At 42.4% G+C, this 22,610-nt stretch overlaps 1 protein-coding gene across 5 annotated transcripts; it reads right to left on the reverse strand.

Annotated features, from left to right (window-relative positions):
- Positions 1 to 2,940: 2,940 nt before the first annotated feature.
- On the reverse strand, positions 2,941 to 22,345 carry LOC117778471 (probable cation-transporting ATPase 13A3). 5 transcript variants are annotated; one of them, XM_034614044.1, is made up of 33 exons: positions 22,166 to 22,344; positions 19,615 to 19,684; positions 18,299 to 18,472; positions 17,914 to 18,072; positions 17,699 to 17,769; positions 17,472 to 17,555; positions 17,257 to 17,326; positions 16,778 to 16,912; positions 16,518 to 16,590; positions 16,140 to 16,271; positions 15,620 to 15,787; positions 14,937 to 15,094; positions 14,667 to 14,855; positions 13,896 to 13,957; positions 13,131 to 13,281; positions 12,732 to 12,854; positions 12,571 to 12,588; positions 11,884 to 12,034; positions 11,616 to 11,736; positions 10,834 to 10,958; positions 10,581 to 10,741; positions 9,649 to 9,780; positions 9,433 to 9,512; positions 9,262 to 9,304; positions 8,457 to 8,566; positions 8,048 to 8,144; positions 7,566 to 7,638; positions 7,281 to 7,458; positions 6,638 to 6,819; positions 5,733 to 5,821; positions 5,562 to 5,642; positions 5,205 to 5,300; positions 2,941 to 4,541 (listed from the first exon to the last, which is right to left on the reverse strand). In XM_034614044.1, the coding sequence occupies exons 2-33, from the start codon at positions 19,663 to 19,665 to the stop codon at positions 4,359 to 4,361; spliced, it is 3,720 nt and encodes a 1,239-aa protein (XP_034469935.1). In that variant the 5' UTR covers positions 19,666 to 19,684; positions 22,166 to 22,344; the 3' UTR covers positions 2,941 to 4,358. The 5 variants fall into 5 exon arrangements, with proteins under 5 accessions (XP_034469935.1, XP_034469936.1, XP_034469938.1 ...); XM_034614045.1 differs by lacking the exon at positions 12,571 to 12,588; XM_034614047.1 differs by lacking the exon at positions 5,205 to 5,300.
- Between the last annotated feature and the right edge of the window lie 265 nt (positions 22,346 to 22,610).

A 22,610-nucleotide genomic window follows, 5' to 3' on the forward strand; every position in this document is an offset into this window, starting at 1 on the left:
CACATTCAGCAGTGGAAACTCTTTAAAGGACTAGTTAGCATGTAGATTATATGCATTTCACTGCATTGTCAAAGTATCTAAGTGTATTTACATGTTAATATGTTCAGGGACACTATCGTCTTGAAAAGGTGTTGGGGGGAGGCTGGTTAACTGTGTTTTTTTCTCTCCGTGCTCCATGAGAATGTGATTTCTTTGTGCCATCAAGGTTCAAACACATTCCTGTAAGGCCATGGATATTATGAGGATTGCTTCCCTGCAGCAAAACAACCTGTGAACCTGTTGATCCTCAGTTGCAAAATAACACTTTTTACAAGTCTAGTAAGTCAGTAAAGATAACCTAGCTGGTGCTTAAGTTAGATTTATTTTTCTTTCTGATGGGTAAAGACGGTGAATCTTTTATGCAAACGTCACGCCGAAAAACCCGAGCCCTGCTGATGCCCGGCCGTGTGGTGCTTATCCTCATCCAAGCTTAGTCCATATCCATGAGTGTGTTTGCTCTGGGATTTATGAATGTGAAGATGGCCCATTCTTGCCGCTCAAGATGACTCACAAGACCAGCGTTTTGGCCACTTACGCGGTGAAAGCAGCCTGGGGGATGCCCTTTCAGCACTCGAGGACCTCTGGCTGAGTCTCCTTCACACGGCAGATCAGCCTCACTTGGGGAAAAAAAGTCCCCACTCTTCACAGGGGGAGCTGTCCTGAGGGATGGCGCGCTCCTTGTCCCAGGGCCTCCCTCCTTCACCTGCTGGCTTAGCGCTCATCACTTATGCACATAATCCCTGGTTAGTGCATGTGATCCACTAGCCCAGGCCCAGGCCCCTGGCCCCGGAGCCTCCCCTGCTCGCATGCTTGCTGGGTGGCTCCTGGGTGGCCATGGCAACCCTCATCTTCTCATGACAGTTAGGCTTCAGTCATGGCTCTAAGTCCCTCTTCAGCCTCTGTGCGTCTTTTTCTGCCCGCTGCTCTCTGTCTCCCAAAGCCGTCCTCTGTTTGTGTGTTGCTCTATCTATGGCTCTCTGTCTCCTTTCTCCCAGTTTGGATGTTCCCATGCTTTGGCCCTGCAGAGTCTTCAAAACTCTACAGCGGTGCGGCACCTTCGGGGGCCACAAATGTGTATCTCTTCCATTCTCATCTACGTTTTAAAGTCTGGATTCACCATCATTGCAGATTGTGGCCCAAATGAAGGTCTGACCTCATTTAATTGTAAGTCCGATCGGTAAACTGAGATTGTGAGATACATTTGTGTACTTCGCTTCTTTGTGGTCACCGCAGGCCTCTGAGTGCAGATCGTCTTACCCTGAAGCAACCCCGCAGCCTCAACCATTAGTTTGTTTAAAGGGCTGAATATCGCGCACGGCCCTTGGGGGAGAGGGAGAGAGGCAACCCCAGCGATGTTGTGTGGCCCCACACTAACAAGTGTCACAGTGATCCGAGCCGGTCCTCCCCCTGTGTGAACGCCATGTGAGAGGCGGCTCCATCCATGCCCCTGCCACCTCCGCACAAGGCCCTCCATTGACTTCTAACCTGTTGAGGGACCACGGGAGACAAAGAGCCGCGGGGCGGGGCCCGTCCCTCCGACAAGCCTGTGAACAAACGTTAACACGGCTGCAACTGTCCACCCCCTGAATCACTGAATTTATTGACCAACCACAGAGCCCATTCAGGCCTGCGAGGACTGATAAAGGAAGGGGGACAAGGAACGCCATGAAGGCCCAGGGAAGAAGCCCATACTTAGGGGACAGGAGGGAGGAGAAGGGCTTTGTGTCCGTCTGGTGGGTCACAGACCTTTTACCAGACGTGGGTGCCTTTGTGTCATCTGTAAAATGAGGCCTACCGTAAGTGAGCATCAGGTTGGCCTTGTGTCCTGACTATTAATCACGACTAGGGCCTTATGAGTGTCCGGCCACAATTAGAGAAGACGCAGCCGACTGGTGTCTGCATGTAGACTTTGTAAAGAATAAGTGAACGCATGTGTGGCCACGGTGAGAACAAGCACATCGGGAAAGTGCCTGGATTTTTTACAACAACTTTTAGCGCAGAGAAAACTGTGTTACAGTGGCAGTTACTTTTCAAAATATTCAGAGCGGGTCTGATCGCTCTGTGGGATCCGTTGTAAGCAAAGAAACAGCAGACAAAGACTGTGTGCACAGGCTCAAATCTTGAAAGTACACGACTCAGACAAAGAAACGTATGGGTAAAAGAGAAAGGAGATGAAGTCCAAAATGTTTGAACCAGCACACGTCTGAGTGCAAGCTTGAGAAAATCTTTTCCAGCGAGTATCTAGCTGTGAGGAAGAAAGGCTGTGTGTTTTAGCGTCTTTATGTCTTTCCACCACTCTCCATCTGTTGCTCTACTGATACAAAGAGAATACAGCAGAGAGTACACAAAAACCCATATTGCTTTGTGGAGAGGCAACACTATCCACAGAACTGCACCGCAAACACCGGGCGAAAGCAAGACATCGCGGCTCTGCACACATCGGTGTTGACAGAAAAGATGATCCGTGCAAGTCAGGGAGACACACATGAATTCATGATGCCTCCTCATCCTCATCATGAATATTCCCAAAAAGGCTCTTCCCTGATCTGTGGGACATTCTTTTCTTTTTGGTACAAGTGAGGACCCCCGTCCCTTATTCAGTCCCCCCTAAATCCACCCATTCACTGCCTATAGGCCCTGATCTCCACATGAAATGATACCCCTCTTTCTCCTCCACTCTCGCGCCCTAAAGCGCCCATATGCCAGGCAGCGAGGAGGCTGGGAAAGCCCATAATTGATCAGTAAGTCTTGGCTGAAAAAGTGTGACCAGGGTCAGCCCCCCACGACGCACGCAAGAGAGGCTTCATATACAGATATATTGGGAAAAGTAATGAGAGTTCTGCAGAGCAAACACTCGTGAGATTTGTTTGACGGACTGAAATATGTTTGTGACATTGAAACAAATGGGAAAATAAGTTTATTATGATTTTCCAAAACACATAATATATTGCTCTTTATTATAGTAATAATCTTGACATTTTGGTGATTAATATTTAGATTTTCACATTTATTTCATTTTTTTACACTTAAAAACTAGAAAGAAACATGTGTACAACAGCTGTAAACAGTAGAAATATTACATAAAATTCACGTGTTAAAATCAACTGTTATAAAATGATCACAGCAGCAAGTGTCTTGAAGATTAATTTTGATTAATTGGTTTGCATTAATCAATTAAATCATTATCACCTCTGTTCAGTTCCTCAGTCATGTTAAATGTTGTAATTAACTTCATATTCATGTGTTGAGTAAAAGAACATTTCATGATGCATCTGAGGGATACTGAAATGGTTTGTTTTGATTCTAATATTTACTGGCACACTGTTGCCTCACACACACACACACACACACACACACACACACACACACACACACACACACACACACACACACACACAGGCGAAGTATTAAAAAGGGACACAATCATCTGTTTCTCTCTTCCACAGGAAGAATTTCAACTGAAGCGACTCTAAGAAAGAAAACGCAGCAGTAGGATGTTTTCTGTCAGAGAAATACATCACTACGAGTCTTATTCATGAAACTGCAAACAGATATAAGTCCTCGTGTTTCTTTGAATCCATGTGACCTCATATTGCTTCACAGCTTTTATATTTTAGCAGCAGCTGTTAGTGGAAGACGTTTTTTTTTGTATCTCATGATGAATTAATCTGATGTTAAACTAAAAATATCTGATGAAAATGTGCCTTGGTCCACTTGGTTCAGATACAGGATCAGCTAATGAAAACTGTGTAAAACAATGGAAAGGCTCATATGACACTCACTGTCCAGTGTAGTATTTGCATGTTGTATGCCATTGGAAGTAGAGGACAATCAGACATTGACGGAATGGCACATCATTTTGGTGAAATACCTCATGTAAAGTAAAAAGATCAAAAACTGTCATACCTGAACACTAAAAATGCATTCACATAGTGTCAGAAGAATCTGAAAAACACGACCACGTTGTTCCAACCTCGCAGCAAGAAAAGCTGATAAATGCACAGTGTTTCTGAAAACACTGATCTATTCCTTTGACAGGCCTCTGGCTTCCGTTTCAGCAGCGAGACATGACAGTACGGCTAAAATCCTAGTGCAGCGAGTTTGTCCATTTTGATGTTTTTGACGAGGCACAATTGAAGAGAATATTTTGTAAGAGCAGCTCACAGTGTCAGTTAGTTGTTACAGTAGGAGGCCTCTTCTTTATGAAGGCTTCTTTGTTGTCCACATCCAAAATAAAATCATCTGACCATCCGTCGCACCTCTGAGCTCCATCAACTTGTTTGGGACTTGCCGCAGTTTGCCTGTTGGTCACGTTGGCGTCAGAGGGCGGCTGAGATGTGGGACTGAGCATCGCTAGCGTAGGTGACAGTGGAGGGTCCGGGGGGCCAGTCGGGGTCGTCCTGCAGCTCCAGGGCCACGTTCATGTAGCGCACCCTGGGAGGTTTGTTTCTCCGACAGAACAGCCAAGAGAGGAAGGACGAGCCCCAGCGGCTGTTGGCCTCCTGAGAATATGTGCAGTAAGGAAATTAGAAAAAAAAAAAAAGTTTGTGAGCGGATATTTATATGTTGATTCCACTGGATGGATGAGTGAGTCACTTCAGGATTGGATGTTCAGAACATCTAACACTAAACTTGAGATGCCTTCTGTAATTTTAGGTCTTTCTTATAAGTGTTTGGCTCGATTCCCTGATCACTACTGCACAGACTCCAAACGTACAAGACAGCAGTGCTTGGATAGTGGGGAGAAGTGGAGACATCCATCTTTATATACAGTCAATAGTTTGAAGGTTATGTGAAAGTGTGAGGTCAAAATCCAAGAGACTATTGCATAAATATTAAAAAGACTATTGCTATATTGATTTTTAGTTGTGCATCTCCAAGTCTGTGCAAAAATAGAACAGATCTGTTGCCTTAAAAACAGCAATAATAATGTGCTATGTGGAGTTAAATATGACCTACGGAATAACATACATGCTTATAGATAATCTATAGAGTCACTTTTGTGATGGCATGTATTATTGACAGATTTGGATGTGAAACAGATCACCTGCAGAGAATATGCAAGAAAAGCAGCAGGATCAGAGCTATAGAGCAGGGAAATGCATCACCATCCACCCAGTGAAACCAGGCAAAACAGAAGAGCGTGTAGTGAAAAGCTTCCCGACCTGAGGTTTGGCAGTAGCGGGGGACGCTGAGGGGCGATTTCCCCCCTGATTGCCTCTGAAAACTAGCCTCCACAGGATGATGTCAAGGATCAAAATCTATGGGAGATTTCAGGGGGAACTTAAGACTCAGCCCGTCAAACATGAGAGGAAGGATTGAAGATTTTGGTTATAGCCACGGAAATGCACAAAGACAGAAATAACTCCAAAAAGATTCATTGATTTCATTCATAAGGCAGAAATGTACTAATTCACTCAGGGGGAAAAGAAAATCAATGCATGCAAATCACAGTTTTTCTAATTCAAAACAGGAGATCAGTCACAGAGAGCTTGTGGGGTGTGGTGTCTCAGAACGTGTACCTCCAGCATGAAAGACACGGCCGTATTCACTACAACAATAACCACCAGGGTAACGCGCCAGTCGTGGGGAACACACACGATCTGAGGGGAGGCAGAGCAGCACGATGAGAACACAACGTATTCAACTTCATGCAGCACCCAGAAAAAAACCCAGAGAAACACAGGTTTTACCTCCAGGAAGCTGTCGATAGCAGGGACAGGATACAGCATGATGAAGAGGAGAAAGGTGTACAGACCAATGCAGGAAAGCATGAACGGCCCTGATGGAATAAACATGAGGAGGTTTAGACAAACAACATTGATGTTTATGGTAATTTCAACTTTCACGACCATCAAACATATGTACGCAAGACTGGACTAGTGCCAGAAATGTGTGTTAGACTCATATTTAAGTATTAAAAACTGGATTTAGACAAAGAATTGAGGGATTTAGGAAAGTTAATTGTCAAATTCTACAGGAATCACATTTACTTTTCTATCTTTAAATATGTGTTATAATTACCTCCACCAAAAAGGTTTATGTTTATATTTGTTGCAAAAACTATGGAACTTATTTCACTTGGTGGAATGATGGAACATGTGTCAAAAAAAGAAAACATTAAAGTTCTGCGCAGATTCAGACAAAAGGGTAGATCCAAGGAAAAAAAAATCATGACACTGTGAGAATCAAGTCGTAAAATTGTGACAATAAAGACGTAATATTTAGAGAAAAAAGTCATAATCTTGTGAAAATAAAGAAAAAGTGTGACTCCTTCTGGATCCAAAATCTTGAGCCAATCTCATTGTGAAACTATGAAACCTCTTTGAATATCACGCAGATTAAAGTCAACAACAATCAAACATTTCCTCTTTCACAAACTTCCTTAAAGTCCATGTGATTCTTTCTTTAGTTTCTTAGACACTCTTTTCAAAGTTCTGATATTTATATTAATGTGGTGCTGAAGTGAAAAGATTAACTATCATATAGTATTTTTGAAACTTAAACTAAATTATAACCCATTCAGATTCTCCACATTCCTCATTTTAATACAGACTACAGGCGGATGTTCTCCTCAGCTGAGCTGAATGAGTCTTACAGTTCTTGTAGCTGGGCTGTCTGAATGGTTTTCCCTTGGAGAAGATGATGGCCACAGACAAGTACTGGAAGGAGGAGATGTAGAAGAGGGTGGTGTTCTCGTAGTTCTTGATGTTTTTGTGGTCGTGAGGACTTGATACGTTCGAGCTGTGAGTGAGACTGTAGCTGGAAACATTACAGGCGCTGCAGGATGAGACAGAGGGGAAATGTAATGTACAGTTCAGACAAACCTCGGAGAAGTATTCAAATTCTAAAATGTCAATGTATTCAGGTTTTTAAAAAATCTGTTCTGTTGTTTCTTTTTGTCTGCTGATCAGCTTATATTGTTTACAAATTTAATTATAGTTTGATTCACTGATTCAATTCTTTATTAATCTGTTTCTAAAATCAGATACTGTGAGAATAAAAACAAGGCAGGAGGAAATTCAGAGTTGTAAAAAACTAATTTATACAACTGATTCTGTGTTTTTACTGTATTTTGATTCTTCACTTCCTGGTCATAATTTGAATTTTTTTAATCTGCAGATGTGCTCAGCAAACCAAAGGTTAGGGACCAGGATGAAATGTACGGTATACGCTTAGTGTGCAATTAATATGTCTGCATTTGTCATTGGGCAGTTGTTCATTTCAGACGTGTCACTCACTCTGACTGAGGGGTCCATGTCTCGTACCACCTCTGCTGCCGCACTAAGAGAAAAACCAGGACTTGGAAGAACAGGCAGGTGAGGATCTGGGTCAGAACGGAGCAGAGCAGTGGGCCTGATATCAGACTGGACGGAGGGCGACGCCACACCAGCTCCTTCCACGCAGGGTTCAGACTCACTGAAAACCAAAAGTTGATGTATTCATATTTGGAGGCTTTTGTCTGATCCCCAAAGTAAAAACATGGATCAAAAGTGTTTCTCTGTGCTTTTCCTCGTGTTACTCACTCGTAAAGGCGATGATGAGAATGATGGCGATGTCAATGAAGAGGAACTGAAAGTCTCCTAAGTTGCTGAGGATCTATAAAATCAGAAATGTCGAAGAGAAGTTAATAATCACACAGCAACAGATGAATGACAATTTATTTTACTGACACTTTTTCCAGAAACAAAATGACATAAAACTCTGTGGCCTCTGGCTTAGTTTGACTATTGATACAAGACCCTCCCCTCCCCTCCCCGCGCCCACACACGCCCACACACACACACACACACACACACACAGACACACTTTGCAGAACTTGCTTCTACCTGCTCCTCACATCTCATGTGGGAACTATATCAGGGTTTGTAACACAATGGTGCTAACCACAAAGGCCAATAAAACTAGTAGCGTCAATAACATATTTTTGTTTATCTTTACACTGTTTCGTTGAATGGGACTGAAATGTGGAGCAGAGTGTTTATATTACAAAGAGCATGGTATTTACAGAGTAGAGCAGGGTGACACTGAGGTACTGGATGATGCTGTAGAGAGCCATGAACTTGAAAACACAGAATGACGTAATGAGGGCAGCTCGACCCTCCCTGTGGATGGGAAGAATAGAAGAGACATTCAGGATGAGATAAAAATAAATATAACAATATTCCATGTTTTGCTGCTCAGCAAAGTTTTAAAGGGTCAGTTCACACAGTTGACACCAAAATACACCAGCAAAATACACCGTCGTGAAATTTATTCCACTAGAATAACAGGATATTTGTCAAACCTGTTAATGAATTGACTGTGCATGAGTGTAGCTGTGAACACTGGTTTGTATTTGTTTTGTTTGTTAAATTCTTTGAACACTAAACTTAAGTAATAAATGAAATTCAGGAATCTCATCAGTGAGTGAATACCTGATGAGGTTGGGCACACAGGAGATGTTAGAGGTGGTGGAGGTGAACGGTGAAGCCACAGACGCCTCCAGCTCAGACAGAGAAATCCCACTGTGAGCTCTCTTCAGAGCCTGAGAGAGAGAAAGAGAGGGAACATCTACTAGTCCAGGTTCTGTTTTTTTCTACTGTTTTTATTTCCTTTTCACTCCATTACATGGATTTTTTACTGGTTTACACAAAGTGACAAAGATAAACACTTAAGGTCTCGACCTTATCATGTTATGATTTGGCTCTTAAATTAAACTGAACAGAATATCTTTTATTACAATCGATTCTTCATTTTGCAAAGTTATTATTAGTGTTATTATTATTAATAATATATATTATTTGAACATATTATATCTATGTTTATATCTTTGTTAATTTCTTATTGTTTAACTGTTGTCAGGTTTTTGACAATGCACCTACACCACTGCTATTTAATGACGTACTCTGTGCAACGACGATAACAAATTTTTCTATTCTATTTGTGAACGTGTCTTTTATTATACGGCATAAAGAAGAAAAAGCTGCGGTAGATTTAAAACACGTTATTCAGCATTATACTGTTGTATATTGTTGACACTAAAGTACATTTCTACTGATACACTCATACTTCTCTGCTCTAACTAAAGACTGCAACTTTGACCGCTACTTTCACGGGATCCAATCAGATACTGGTTCACAGTTGATGGCACCGAATACACCAATGAAAGCATCACTAAAATACCTCAGACTAAACACATAGAAAGTTTATGCATATTTGGAAAATCTAATCCGTACTTACTCCACAGTCATTAGCACCATCACCACACATCCCAACAGTGTAGCTGGAAGGTAAACAGAGTGGGGGGGTTAACAATTGCCACATATGATGATGATGATGATGCCATAACATCACATGAGGAAGCTCATTAACAGATGAAAATTGAAGCCACAAAATCCATGGAGGACTCACTCGATGCTCTGCAGGATTTCCACCAGCTGCGTCTTCTGGTCTGGAGCCATTCGGGCAAACACTGTGGCTCTTAGCGCGAGCTGCAGCGCCCCCATGTGGGGAGACAAGGAGTTACAGCAATGTCAAAAAGGAAACACCACGTTGCTTTAAAAAGAATGTGCACCTAATACTAATGGGAATGTGCAGATATTTATTTGTCCATCGCCATGCTTGTACCTTTTGGACGAGTTGAGGGAAGTGCTCGGTGACAACAGCGAAGGCTTTGCCGCTCACAGCGAAGTGATAGCTTTGTTCCTGCGGAGGCTGTCGCTTGTCATACGCCCTTTCCTCCAGATTTATCTCCACAGACTAGAGAGGAGAGGGTGAGTCAGGAGACCAGAGCAGAAAACTGCCGAACTGTACTATCTGCATGACAAATAACACTGTAGGGTCTCTGACAAACATCTTCATAGCCCCCCTCTCATGCTTGTTTCTGACTCACGCAAACAGGGCTTTTGACTAAAATCCAAGTATATACATGTACCGACAGCGCAAAGAGACATTCACACCAAGCATTTTTGAGTGGTTTCTTCAAAAGCTGAACTGTGTGTTTCTTTGCTTTAGTTTGTTCAAACATTTGAGCACATTACTGTGACGCAAATTACTGCAAACAGACGTCTAAACATGCAGGTCTGACACGTTTTAAAACAAACGAGAGCAGAAATCATTATTTTGACCAGACACAGGGATACCAGAGAAGGAGTCAGTGAAGACAATCACACGCAGTTTTTTCAAACTAGTACAACTGTCCCACGCCGACGTCGTCTCACAGATAGATGATGAACAAACTACCTGTGAGACCATGTGGATATTGTTTATATGTTTTTTTATTGAGTGGCTCAAGGACTTTCAAGCCGTTTTCAGACATGACGTCTCATTATCTTTCCAAGTTAACATCTTCATCTGTGTCGTGTACACGTGTACCGGTTTATCATCCTGAGATATTTGCATTCTTCCAGTTTCACATCTGTTGAACCGTATAAAAGGCATCAACGCGCTCAGGGTGAATTCTCACATGGGCTCACTCAGATATTTTACAGGATTGGGAGGAAAAGTTCAGGGAAATTTGCAGTGTTCAGCGCATTTTTGAAAGCCGCTTCAAGTCTTACCTGATTGTCCTTGGTGGTCTGAGGGTTTTCAGTGTAATGCCACATGATAGCGGCAGGATTGAAATCTTTAGGGGGCACAGCATCTGCTATAACGACCTGCTCATGTGCACGGACCATCCCACAGTCTCGAGCCACCGATATGGCTGTCAGCATGTTGTCACCTTACAGGGGATACAGGAGAGAGAAGGGATGTGACATGGATGCTCATGATTTCAGCCCCAGATAAGTCAACACGTTCACTGAGCTGGGTTACCTGTGACCATCAAGGTGCGGATGTTGGCTTGTCGTAATTCACGTAAAACCCCGGCGGTCTCCTGCTTTATTTTGTTCTGCATGATGATCAAACCAAGGAACTCCATGTTGGTCTCTATCAGGTCCCTGAAAATAACAGACCATCATATAAACACCATTCATTTATCATCGGCACTGCACAAGTCACTATATTGATCCAGATTTAAGGGAATCAGTGACGGTGACAGACAATAAAGGATTCAATTTGTTATGGGAGATAATAAATCTGTGTTGCTCACTTCACACCAGCTGAGGAGTTGAAATTATCTGATTTTAACTTGCTGCCTTCCCGCAAACCTTCCTTATCCATGTTAATGATTTTCTATATTTATCAGACGGAAAGCAAACATCCAGGAATGTGCTGCTTTGAAACAAGTCGTCATGTGAGCTTGTAAGTGAGGCAAGGAAACCTTTAAGTCCTGTTGCACCACATATTGTAGCTGCACTGTATTATATGTTTTCAATCTTTTTTCTATGGACACATGTTGTTGTGAGCCAGAGATTCCTGACACCAAATTCTGATATGTCCTCATGTTTTAGAAAACTTTATATATATAATATTACGTAATTTCACCTGATGGTTGGTCAGTTATCAGTGGAAATTGATCAAATTATACATCAGGAGGATCTTCAAACAAACAAAGATTTTATTTTAGCAGCGTTTTAGGGTGTCATGTTTGAGGAACTTCCCCCGTCAATAGCTGCATGTACTGTGGACGGTGTTATCTGTGAATGGAGACGTACCTGCTCAGGCTCTGGACTTTGTGCCAGGAGAGTTTGGACTCCAGCTGTCGGTGTGCCAGGGCAATAACCCTGAAGCCCTGCCTGGTGTAGCTCTCCAGAGTCTCTGTGAAACTCTGTGGGACTGAGGTGAAAGACAGAGCCATGTCAGTCTGTTTCTCTCTTTTAAAAATTGAGCAGGGAGACTTTAGCTACTGTCAACTGCTTTGTGTATCTTAATCGAGGAGACATATCCACCCCCGAGCTTCAGGGTGCAGGTTAAGTGTCAGACCTGTGTGCTGTTTGCAGAGGCTCGCCACAATCTCCGGCGCTCCTTTCAAGTAGGCATCCATGTGCTTCTCCCCTAACCTCCTGACCACGACGCTCATCCTCTGCAGCGCTGACGAGAAGGGGAACTGACGCACGATACCGATCTCAAAGGACTGAGGAGCAAAAATCCCAATATCAGACTAAAAAATGCTAAATATTCCATTGATGCACCCACAACAACACAAAGAGAGAAATCCATCATGGAAATGACATTTAAAATGTACATTTTTCCACCAATAGTAGACTCAACAAATCATAACACAATACAATGACAATATAAGGCACAGCAGCCCCAGAGACTTGGCCTGATATAAATAATTCATCTGGTTTTCCAGCCTCATTTACAGGCTCACACGACAACTTGTTTCTAGGCAGCACATTCCTGGATGTTTGCTGTCATTCTGATAAATATAGAAAACTGAAGTAGACGTGGATAATGGAAGGTTCGCAGGAAAACAGCAAGTCAAAGTAAAATGAAATCTTCATACAAATAATTTCTGCAAGAAAAAGTAATTTAATTTAATAGTTTTGAGAAATGTGCTTTCATAACAGCACTCTCACGTCTGTGCACAAATTACGAATGTAAATAAATATATTTTCTACAATATAAAACTCTTTGCTCTAAGAATTTAAAGAAAGAACAACTCACTGATATTTGAGATAGCTCCTGGGAAAAGAAACATAAGTAAATGAATGAATATTAAAATTAGACAGGAACTTAAATAAACCTAAATATAAATATAAAGTAGTTCTGTACAGCCATAAACAGATACACTGATCACAAGGTAAACACATGGAGAGCCACTGTACCATGTTTTGAGCCAGTGGATTGTTCTGATTGGCTTCAAGGACGACGTGCTTTGGAGGTCGCACCACTGTTGGCATTAGGGGGTTGTGGAGCGCCGTCTCCTCCTCAGTGGGCTCCTCCAGGATCTTAACAAAAATAACATAACACCACCGTAACTTAATGTCTTGAGATTATAACTCTTATTCCCACTTTCCTCTTGAAATGAAAGAGGCATTTCAGAGTATCCATGGTGCCAGACTTTAGTGAGTTGGTGCAATGGATGACGGCACCATTTTAGTGAACTAGCTCTGCCAAGGTAGTGAGCGTGGCGCTGCATAATTCATGTACACACTGGTATCCATGCTGGTTGCGGTGCCTGTGACTAAGCATGCTGGGAGTCAGGGCTGATCAATGTTATTTACCCAGCCTGTGGCGCTGAACATCTTGAGGTCCAGAGGGTCTCCGGAGAGCTCGCCCTCTATCTTGGTCAGTGAGTGGCAGGAGGCCATGCCCGCCACGAACGCTGAGCTCACCAGACTCTGTTCAGCTGCTTCGGACTCTGGGGGAGAGAAGCTGCAACAGAGAGGCAGGATCTGACTCAGCAGTTTGACTGTTTGTGACGACGACAGGAGATATAACCCTGTATAACCTTGGTCATGTAATTAACTAATGACGTCTTATGACAACATGAGAAAATATTATTTTCCTGACAGATGTAGGACAATATCAACACATTGACTGCAATTTGCAGTATTCATATTATTTATCATATTTATATCTATATCAGTCACTTTACTGCTATTGTGTGCTCTTTGCAACTGCTTTTGTTCGACTTGTTATATTTATTAAAGAACTTTATTCTATACTTCTTTGCTTGTATATATCTTTTTTACATTTTACATTACTCTATAAATCTTATTTGTGAAACATATCTCAAAATAAACATTTTCAGATTACACTCAAGTCAACCTTAGCTTCTGAGGAATGAAAAAGAAAAGGAAAAGCATCTACTTTGGCATTAGCCTGAATACAAAAATACATTTCCACAGTTCTACAACATCTGCTCCAGCTGCTGTAATCATATCTCTCCAGATGTTTGATTCTGCTCAGTTTGACAGTTATTCCGATACAGATGTGTTTGCATAGGACAACAAACACCACAGTGCAAAGGGCAGCTCTTACTGTACCTGCCATTTTCAGCTCTCTGGATACCCCACAGGTCCAAACCATCCTCAGTCAAAGTACCAGTCTGGAGGACAAACACACACAGATCTAAAACAATGCTGGGGAAGCAACAAACCCATGTGTTACAGTAATAACACCTCAGAACATGACAGCTGTCTAAACAGGTCACTTTTCTGAGAGTGACAGGCATTTGGTCTGACTTTAGATTAACGACTAAATGTAGACACACACACACACACACTCATATTTTCGGTGAAATACAGAAATAGAGTTTAAGAATTAAAACAACCATGAGCTACCTCAAAGTTGCTGTTGAGACCGAAATACGTTGCTGCTGATTCAATACAGATGTTCTATACACATAAATACACAATGTCAACTATGCAAAGAAAAAACATTTGTAATATCACAAATCAAAGTTTGATTTAGGGCAAATTATCCAGCTCTAATATCTAATAACATATACTAAATGTAATCAATACTATGGCGTTGACATATTTTAAATGTGTGGTGCTTGACGTTGTGGCCTAATAGAACTGCAGCACAGCCTCCAGACAACATTTCACAGCATGGTTTTAACACAAAACCATTAAGTCATTATCAAACGGGAACTTGTGCTTGAACTGGAAGTGGGTCTGAACGCTTCATAACTCAATTTTCTGCATTCTGAGCCAAGACTCCATTCAGTCCAAGTCAAGTCAAGTTCGCAGACTCCTGGGACACATGACGAGTGCAGGAAACAAAAAAAACAAAAAAAAGACGTCGTAACCTACCTTGTCAAAGCAAACCAGGTTAAGTTGACCGCACATGTTGATCCTCTGGGGGCTGATGCAAAAGATGCCGACGCGTTTCAGACGCCGCTGTGCGTACACGATACCGGCCGTCATCGCTGCTGGCAGGGCCGGGGGCACCGTGATGGTGATGATGTCCAGAGATTCAATGATGATGGTTTTAGCAGGAACCTGGAATCCAGAAACAACCGTCATCAACCGACCTGCAGTGACATTTACACATTCACATGTCGTCTGTAGGAGCAGTTTTACCTGGTTCATTACACTGAGGACGATGGTGTAGATGAAGCCGATCCCTGCCACCCCCACCAGACACAGCAGGAACAGGTAGGCGTCTCGGTACAGCTTGAAGTCCGTGGGTTTAGGGTAGAGGATGGAGCGCACCAGTTGGCCTTTCTCTGTGCTGAAGCCTGCGGGAACACATTGGCTGAATATGTGGATGATCAGTCTGTTAATAACAAATCTATTTTAATCACGAAGGCCACAAGTTGTTGTTACCTCCACCATTTTCATCTTTGTTTGTTTGTTATTTTGCACAATTATGCAGAAACTAATTTCCATGAAATTTTGTGGAGGGGTGGGAAATGACCTAAGAACATATACTGTATAACCCCATTACATTCCGGTGCAGATCTGGATCAGGGGGACGGAGCCAGGAATTTTATCTTTAACATTGAGAGATGGTGCTTTTTCAACAGTTTCGTTGATTTCTCAGAGAATAATTTGTGGATCTTTATTTTTTTTAATCCGGCATGTTTATGGGACTGATACTTATGAGTGTGGGCAATTTGGTGCAGATTCTAATAACAATCTGGACCTAATGGTGGAGCAGGCATTTTTTTCAGCTGCTGTATTGTAACAAATAGAGTTAGAAACCCTGTAACTCCCGCCACTGGGTGACATTATAGTTCCCGTTGTGTTTCCCACCATCTCACCTGTTCTGACCACAACAGCCTTCACCAGTTCACCAGTGTAGAAGCGGGTCTGGATGACGTGGGTGCCACAGAACAGGGTGTGTCTCTTGTGCTCCTCCATGCTGTAACTCACGGCTGCATCCTCGCCTGAACTGGGCAGACTGGTCTTGGTAACTGGGACGCTCTCTCCTACAGACAACACACATCCAAGGAAACCTTCTTCTCAAACAGAAACATTTCTGCAGTGTCCACAAGTGTAAACACAACACAGTGCACAATGAAAGCATGTCATTAAATCAAAAATACATTTGCCTTTTCATGTTACATTTAAAATGACCCCCAATTAAATCTCTTTTGTTTCAGTTAGTACTGACAGTGAAGCCTTTATTACCTCAGCCAAGGAGATTATGTTTTGGCTGCTGAAACCATACCTGCGGCAGATTGTAGATTTTCCCATTGTGGGACAGATAAATAATTAACTTATCTTATCTTAAGAGCATTTATGAATTATGAGGGCTTGGCAGCCGAATGGAAATACAACCTGTCAGCATGCTCTCATTTACAATACAGGTTCCATGGATGAGCACGGCGTCGCAGGGCATGATCATCCCGTTCGCTGGAATAATGACGACATCACCGGGAACGAGCTCTGTCGACATGGCTTCTGCAATTTCTGGGTAAAACAATAAGAGGGAAAGAGCAGTGGAAATGACGTGATGCACTCTGTACACTGTGTAGGGAATCACGAGGATAATAATTAATGTGATTCATGTATTATTAAAATGTTTTGGGGGACTGCCTAGTGAAATGATTAACACATTATCTGCTTTACACCATCAGCTCAATTTAGAAAGTCAATAATTAACAATGACATGGCCTCATATACAGCTCTATGTTGCATTCAGTAAGGAGCGTTCACCTTTATTTCCTTTACACACTGAAACACGCACCACACTGTGAGCTGCCACCATGTCATGCAGCATCACATATTGCTGAAATGAGAGACGCACTGATTCAACAAATGAGACACACACAGACACACACACAACTGGTGCAGAATACAGGCCGTCCCTGAAAGGTTATTTTGGAATTTGATTCTTAAGAGGATTTGACTGAAACTGCCCTTTCCCTCTGATTGTGAGCTCCCGTCACAGTTTCCTACAATCAGGCACGACTCACCTTTTTAATGGTATACAGCGAGGTAGCTATTGAGATGACGGACATGAAAACGATGGCCGTGGCGTAATAGTAGTAGTCCTCTGCGCTCCACAGAATCACACTGAAGAGCTGGAAGATGTAGAACGGATTCAGGACCTGATGTAGCAAGAGAAACACATATACGTTAAAAAAAAGAGAACGTATCATATTATTTATTAGACTAATAGAAGAAGTGTTGGACTTGATAAGATCAGAAACAAAATAGACAAATTCAATTTTTTTCCTTGTGTTCTTAAACTCTCTAACTTATTATTAGTTCATTACTTTTGGTACTATGTTCTTGATTCAAAAAGATACTCATTGGAGTTGGAGTTGTTGTTGTTGATAATGAGGAGCTCCGTCAGCTTTGACGCGTTTCAGGATTCACAGATAAAAAACTTTATATGCCGTTGTTTATTTTCCTGGCGTGTAGAAGTTCAATAAATGAAATCAGAACTCACCTCCTTAATGAGGAGCTTGAACAGAGAGGGCACTCTCACCGCGATCTCATTCTCCCCGAAAAACAACCTCCTGTTGCAAAAGAGTCAGGAAACGGTATGGGTTTGATACAAGGTTGTATAACATGACATTTTTAAGGCAATAAGTATATAAACGTACCATAAATAACAAATTAAGGGAAACATGCTGAGTGTGAATGTGTGTGTGTGTGTTGAACCTGAAGTCCTGCAGGGTTTTACAGAGTCCAGAGCTGTGTTCAGAGTGGATTCCTGCACAGCTCACATTCACATCTTCCAAGCCTCTAGAAAAGTCACACACACATTCATGTCGACTGCGGTTGTGATTCATTATGGAGATTTGTTTCTGGTCGCATTAAAGGAAATAAAGGTTATAATAAATGATGGTGTCAAGAGCAGTGGAAGCAGAAAACGACGGGACTCTTACTTATAGGTCTCAAAGTTCTGCGTCTCATCATCCCAGTAGTATTTAGTGCTGTGGTGGGTGAAGAAGTGGATCTAAAGAGGAGGAGGAGGTCAGATATCGACTGTGAAACAACTTTACACTTCAAAACAGCCAATCACAGATAAGAACTTAACCTCATCTCTATTGATTAGATGCATGTAACGTGAAGGAGAGGCAAACAGTTTCCACTGAAATACCTGAGTAGGCTGCCCTTGAGCCAATTTCCCATAATGCTCCTCGCTGTGGTCTCCGTTCGGCAGCTGAGCCGTCGCGGACAAATCCAAGCTGTCGAAGGGTTTCTTCCACGGAGCGAGCATCACATGCGCTTTGGCTCGAAACCACTGCCTGAACTCATCCTGTGGTAACAATACAAAAGAATGACTCTCTTCCTTGGCTGTGAGGCTGCACACTACTGTTCATCATGGGTGCTGTTTACAGTGTGTGTGTGCCAACCAAGTGTCATTCAATCTGATTCAAATATGTTTCGACAGCAACTGCCTGTGTGTGTCCATGCATGTTGCTGGTGTGGAAACAACGTATAAGAGGTAAGAGTGAGAAAGAAAAAAAAAAGAAAGCAAGTACTGTGGTCCTGAGCAGCAGCGTGTGTGCGTCCCTCAGCGAGGTGTGTGTGCAGGTGCCCTTGACGCCCCACTCAGGCAGCCAATAGAGGAGCAGCAGGAGGAGACCGCCGGAGCAGACAACACCCACACCCACCAGGATGGTCTTCCACAGACAGGGCCGGTAGCCCCACACCTCCTGCACAGGGAAGCACCGATGTAAAGACTGGGTGTGAGATTTGATGCCTGCGATGTTTCTGCCTCAGTAGATTTAAGTGAACATGAGTAAATGGTGCATTTGTTAGTGACTATTTTCATCTGTGGATTAACACAGATGTGAGTTTTACAGCAGCAGGGCAGCATATAAAATAAAAGGAAGTGCCCTTATTTTTGAAGCTCAATGATCCATCCACCCATAAATCCATAAATCCATATCTGTACCGCCTTCCCTTTGAGAGTCACGGGGGGGATCTGAAGCCAATCCCAGCTAACACTGGGCGAGAGGCGGGGTACACCATGGACAGATCGCCAGCGTATCACAGGGCCGACATACAGACACAAACAAGCATTCACACTCACATTCACACCTACGGTCAATTTAGAGTTTCCAATCTAATCCCAATCTGCACGTCCAGAGAAAATCCACACAGACACAGAGAGAACAAGCACACTCCACACTGAAAGAAGAACCGATCGCTCTATGATGGGTTTTTAATCGTTGGACGACAATGGAGCTCTGTGGTAGATGTGGGTAGACAGACAATAACCGTCTGTTGAATCAACTGGCAGGCGGTTGATTGTGGTGCTGGCAGACCGATTGTATTCCCTTCCAACATAACCAGAATTGCTGGTGTATTTTTTTGGCCTTTCAGTGAAGGAACTGTCTGTAACTTCATTTTCACCAGGCAGATTAAACTCAGCATCATAATAAATATTCATATTTCCTAAAATGTCAAACTATATCCCCCGGGAACATAAAACAATCTGAGGTCAATGTTATCACCCGTGAAATTTCTAAATTCTCCAAATGACTTGTGGGTAGTTTCAGTATGTGTAGTAGAAAGATTTGGAATAAACTTGAATGCTATATTCTTTAATTCCACACTAACACATGTACACACGACCTAAGTCTTTAAAAAGCAACGCACTCTACGATACATCACCAAACACGTGATCACAAACATAAAAACTAAAACCACACATCACACTGTTACTACACGAGCTACTAATTTGAAGATTATTTTAGGAGAAAAAACACAACACAGAGACGATACATTGCTCAACACAATATATAAATTGGTTTCGTGAAACTACAGCTTTAAGATGGGAAGTGATATTTACCATCTCATCCTCCAGGCCTTTGTTTATAATCTTCACCTCTCCCGTCTTCATTCTGTCACAAGAGCAACAACTGCAAAAGAAAGACAAGGACAAAACCTTTTAGTCACTATGTAATTCAAATGATGTTTGAAGGTTTCTCATCACAGACGTCTATGACTCTGGTCAGCAAGGACAGCACAACTTCCAGTTAAGAAAATATTAAAAGATTCAGTTTTAAAGATTTTAAAGCAAATTAACATCCAGGGAAAGAAAAGAAGTCAATTATTTGTTCACATTCTTATTTATTGAGTTTATTTTCATCGCTGGAGACAAACAGAAGAAGTGGAATGTGTTGGAGTTGAATATGAAACCACAGACATACAACTCTGTGTTTAGCAAAAACCAGTCAAGTCAAAGATTATTTATATAGCACATTTAAAAACAACCACAGTTGACCAAAGTGCTGAACAGGCTTAAAATGCGACAGTACAAAAATATATAAAAACACATGTAATCAAAACTGAGAGTGAACAGAAAATACAAAAAAGCAATAAAATGTTAAACATTGTAAATATTTGAGAATTAAACTGTTGCACAATAGCAGATTAAATCAAGTTGTCAAACTAAACTCGGATGGAAAGCCAGTGAGAGGAAGTGGGTGTTTAGCAGTGATTTAAATGTTTCTAGGTTCTGATATGAAAAGGTAAACTGTTCCAGAGATTAGGAGCAGCCACTGCAAAGGCCCGGTCACCTCTACTGATGGAACTATAGATCTTAGGACAGGTTGGTCAACCTCAGTGCACGGGATGGAGTATGAAGGTGCAACAGTTCAGCTAAATGGTGTCACTGCCAGACGGTTTCAAATCTTAAAATCAATCCGGAATTTGACATGAAGCCAAAGAGAGGTCAGTACTGGGTTTTCTTTTTCCAGTGAGAAGACGAGCTGAGGAAACAGTTCTACACCTGCATAACGGGAGCAACAATAATGTAACTGAGAGGTAATAAAAGCATGAATGACTCCCTGCAACAACCTGAACAAACTGCAACACGTTCTTTTTTACAGTCGCCCAATTTCTCCTTCATAGTTCTTGATATTATTCACTCACCATTAGCTGAGAGGAAAATTAAAGCCCTGGTATAATTCCAGTTCTCCAAGTGTTGATCCAGTCGGGCTCAGCTTTACTCAGGACAGTTAAAAACCTCCCAGGTCCAGGGCTGCAGAGTTAAGACTCCTTCTTGAAACAATCACTTGCACTTTCCTGTGGCGTCACCGAATGTATTAATACATGCATCGACACAACCGACCTGCAGGATTTTAACAAGCCGAACCTCACGCCACACTAACCTGTCACTCTGCATGATCCCGATTTGATCGACTAACATTTCTATTGACGTCAAGCCGTGAAACCCTTCATGATAAATGTGTACATCGGTGTGAAACGTTGTTGTGGTGTTAAGCAAAGATACATGGAAACCTTTGCACCATGCACACATTCTCAATAACAGTCACACCTAGAGTAATGTTTGACTAATGGTTTACAGTCTCTCTGACCAGACCTCTAAACACAAAAAACTAATTATACTTAACTTATGCTGCAGTGCTTGATCACAGTTTGGCACAAACTTATGACAATGACATACAGGATCACATGTCAAATTACATTTATTAAAACTAATTTAAAGGTATAACGAGGCTCTGTGACCCGATTGGAGCATTAAACAACTCATGAAAACCATCTCTAACGTGAACCCTGGTGGTGGCAGCACCAACCTGTGTGAATGCTCCCTCCAGGTCCCTGAGGGCCATGTCAAAATATATTATATATATAATATATTGATATGTTTTATACATCATGCAGCACATAGAGGTATAACACATAACTGATCGACTTTAGATTTGTTTGTCATTCTCTGATCACAAAGAACAGTTTAAAACCACAACCTCCACTAAGGAGCAAAATTTAATCAAGACATGACTTTTATTGTGAAAATTAACAATATCAACTGATATGAAGATTTGAATTTTGATATTTTTGCCCATATCGTTCAGCCGTGTTATGCATGTATACAACTGGAGTGTCCAGATGTGCAAGGCTGATGCAAACTTGCTCACAGGGATCTAAGGGTGTAACAGCTGCAAAAGGATCCTCCACTGAAAATCCACTCTGAACCAGTGGTTTATGTTTACTGTAATAAATCTACATTAAGATACATAAGATGCATCAACAAGTTCCAGTTATACAAACAAGTCATTATAACAACGTGTTACACAGTGGATTCTTTCTACGGACCCTGAACAACCCACTGTGCTGTTGATCGAGTTGCAACGTGCTTTAAATGAGAAAACTGAAAACCCCCCGAGATCAGTTTCTAGTGTTTCACCACGAACCCATGTGCAAACACAGTGAAGGTGAACCTTCAGCTCAAGTTTGTCCCTTCCACCCACATGATCGAAACTCGGATCGCAGTTTAACACGTTGCTGTTGCAGAGATGGAGCGCGTCCACTTCACCGCCACACAACCACAAACACCGAGGGAAAGAGCCCAAATCGTCGCTTTTTAATCCACCTACCGACGCTTCTCCTCTTCTCGGTCAGTCAGTGACACGCTGCATTGTCAGCCAGTTGTGTTAAAAGTTTGTTAGGATGTCTTCAGCTGACATGTGTGTGGAGAAACGCGCCTACACTGCACTCAGCGGACCCTCCACGCTGCGCTGCGCTCGGACCGTCCCAAACCGGTCCGCTGTGAAGGAAGTGGGAAAACAGGATGTGAGGTCATTAGAGGACACGCACACACACACACACACACACCACGTTTGGGCTCAATCCGAGCACTTCGCTACAACGTGGGGACCCTGCAGCGACATGTGCACAGAGCTGCAGGATCCAACTGTGCAATGTGGAGGAATCCCAGTTTTCCTCTTACTTCTGTCCAAATGTTAAGTGTTGGATTATTACCCACTGGTGGGGGTGGGGGGGGGGCATGTTTTAGCTGTGGGTCTGGTGTTATTCCAGGTG

The sequence above is a fragment of the Hippoglossus hippoglossus genome, chromosome 17, assembly GCF_009819705.1.
Source record: "Hippoglossus hippoglossus isolate fHipHip1 chromosome 17, fHipHip1.pri, whole genome shotgun sequence".
In the NCBI taxonomy this organism is placed as follows: domain Eukaryota; kingdom Metazoa; phylum Chordata; class Actinopteri; order Pleuronectiformes; family Pleuronectidae; genus Hippoglossus; species Hippoglossus hippoglossus.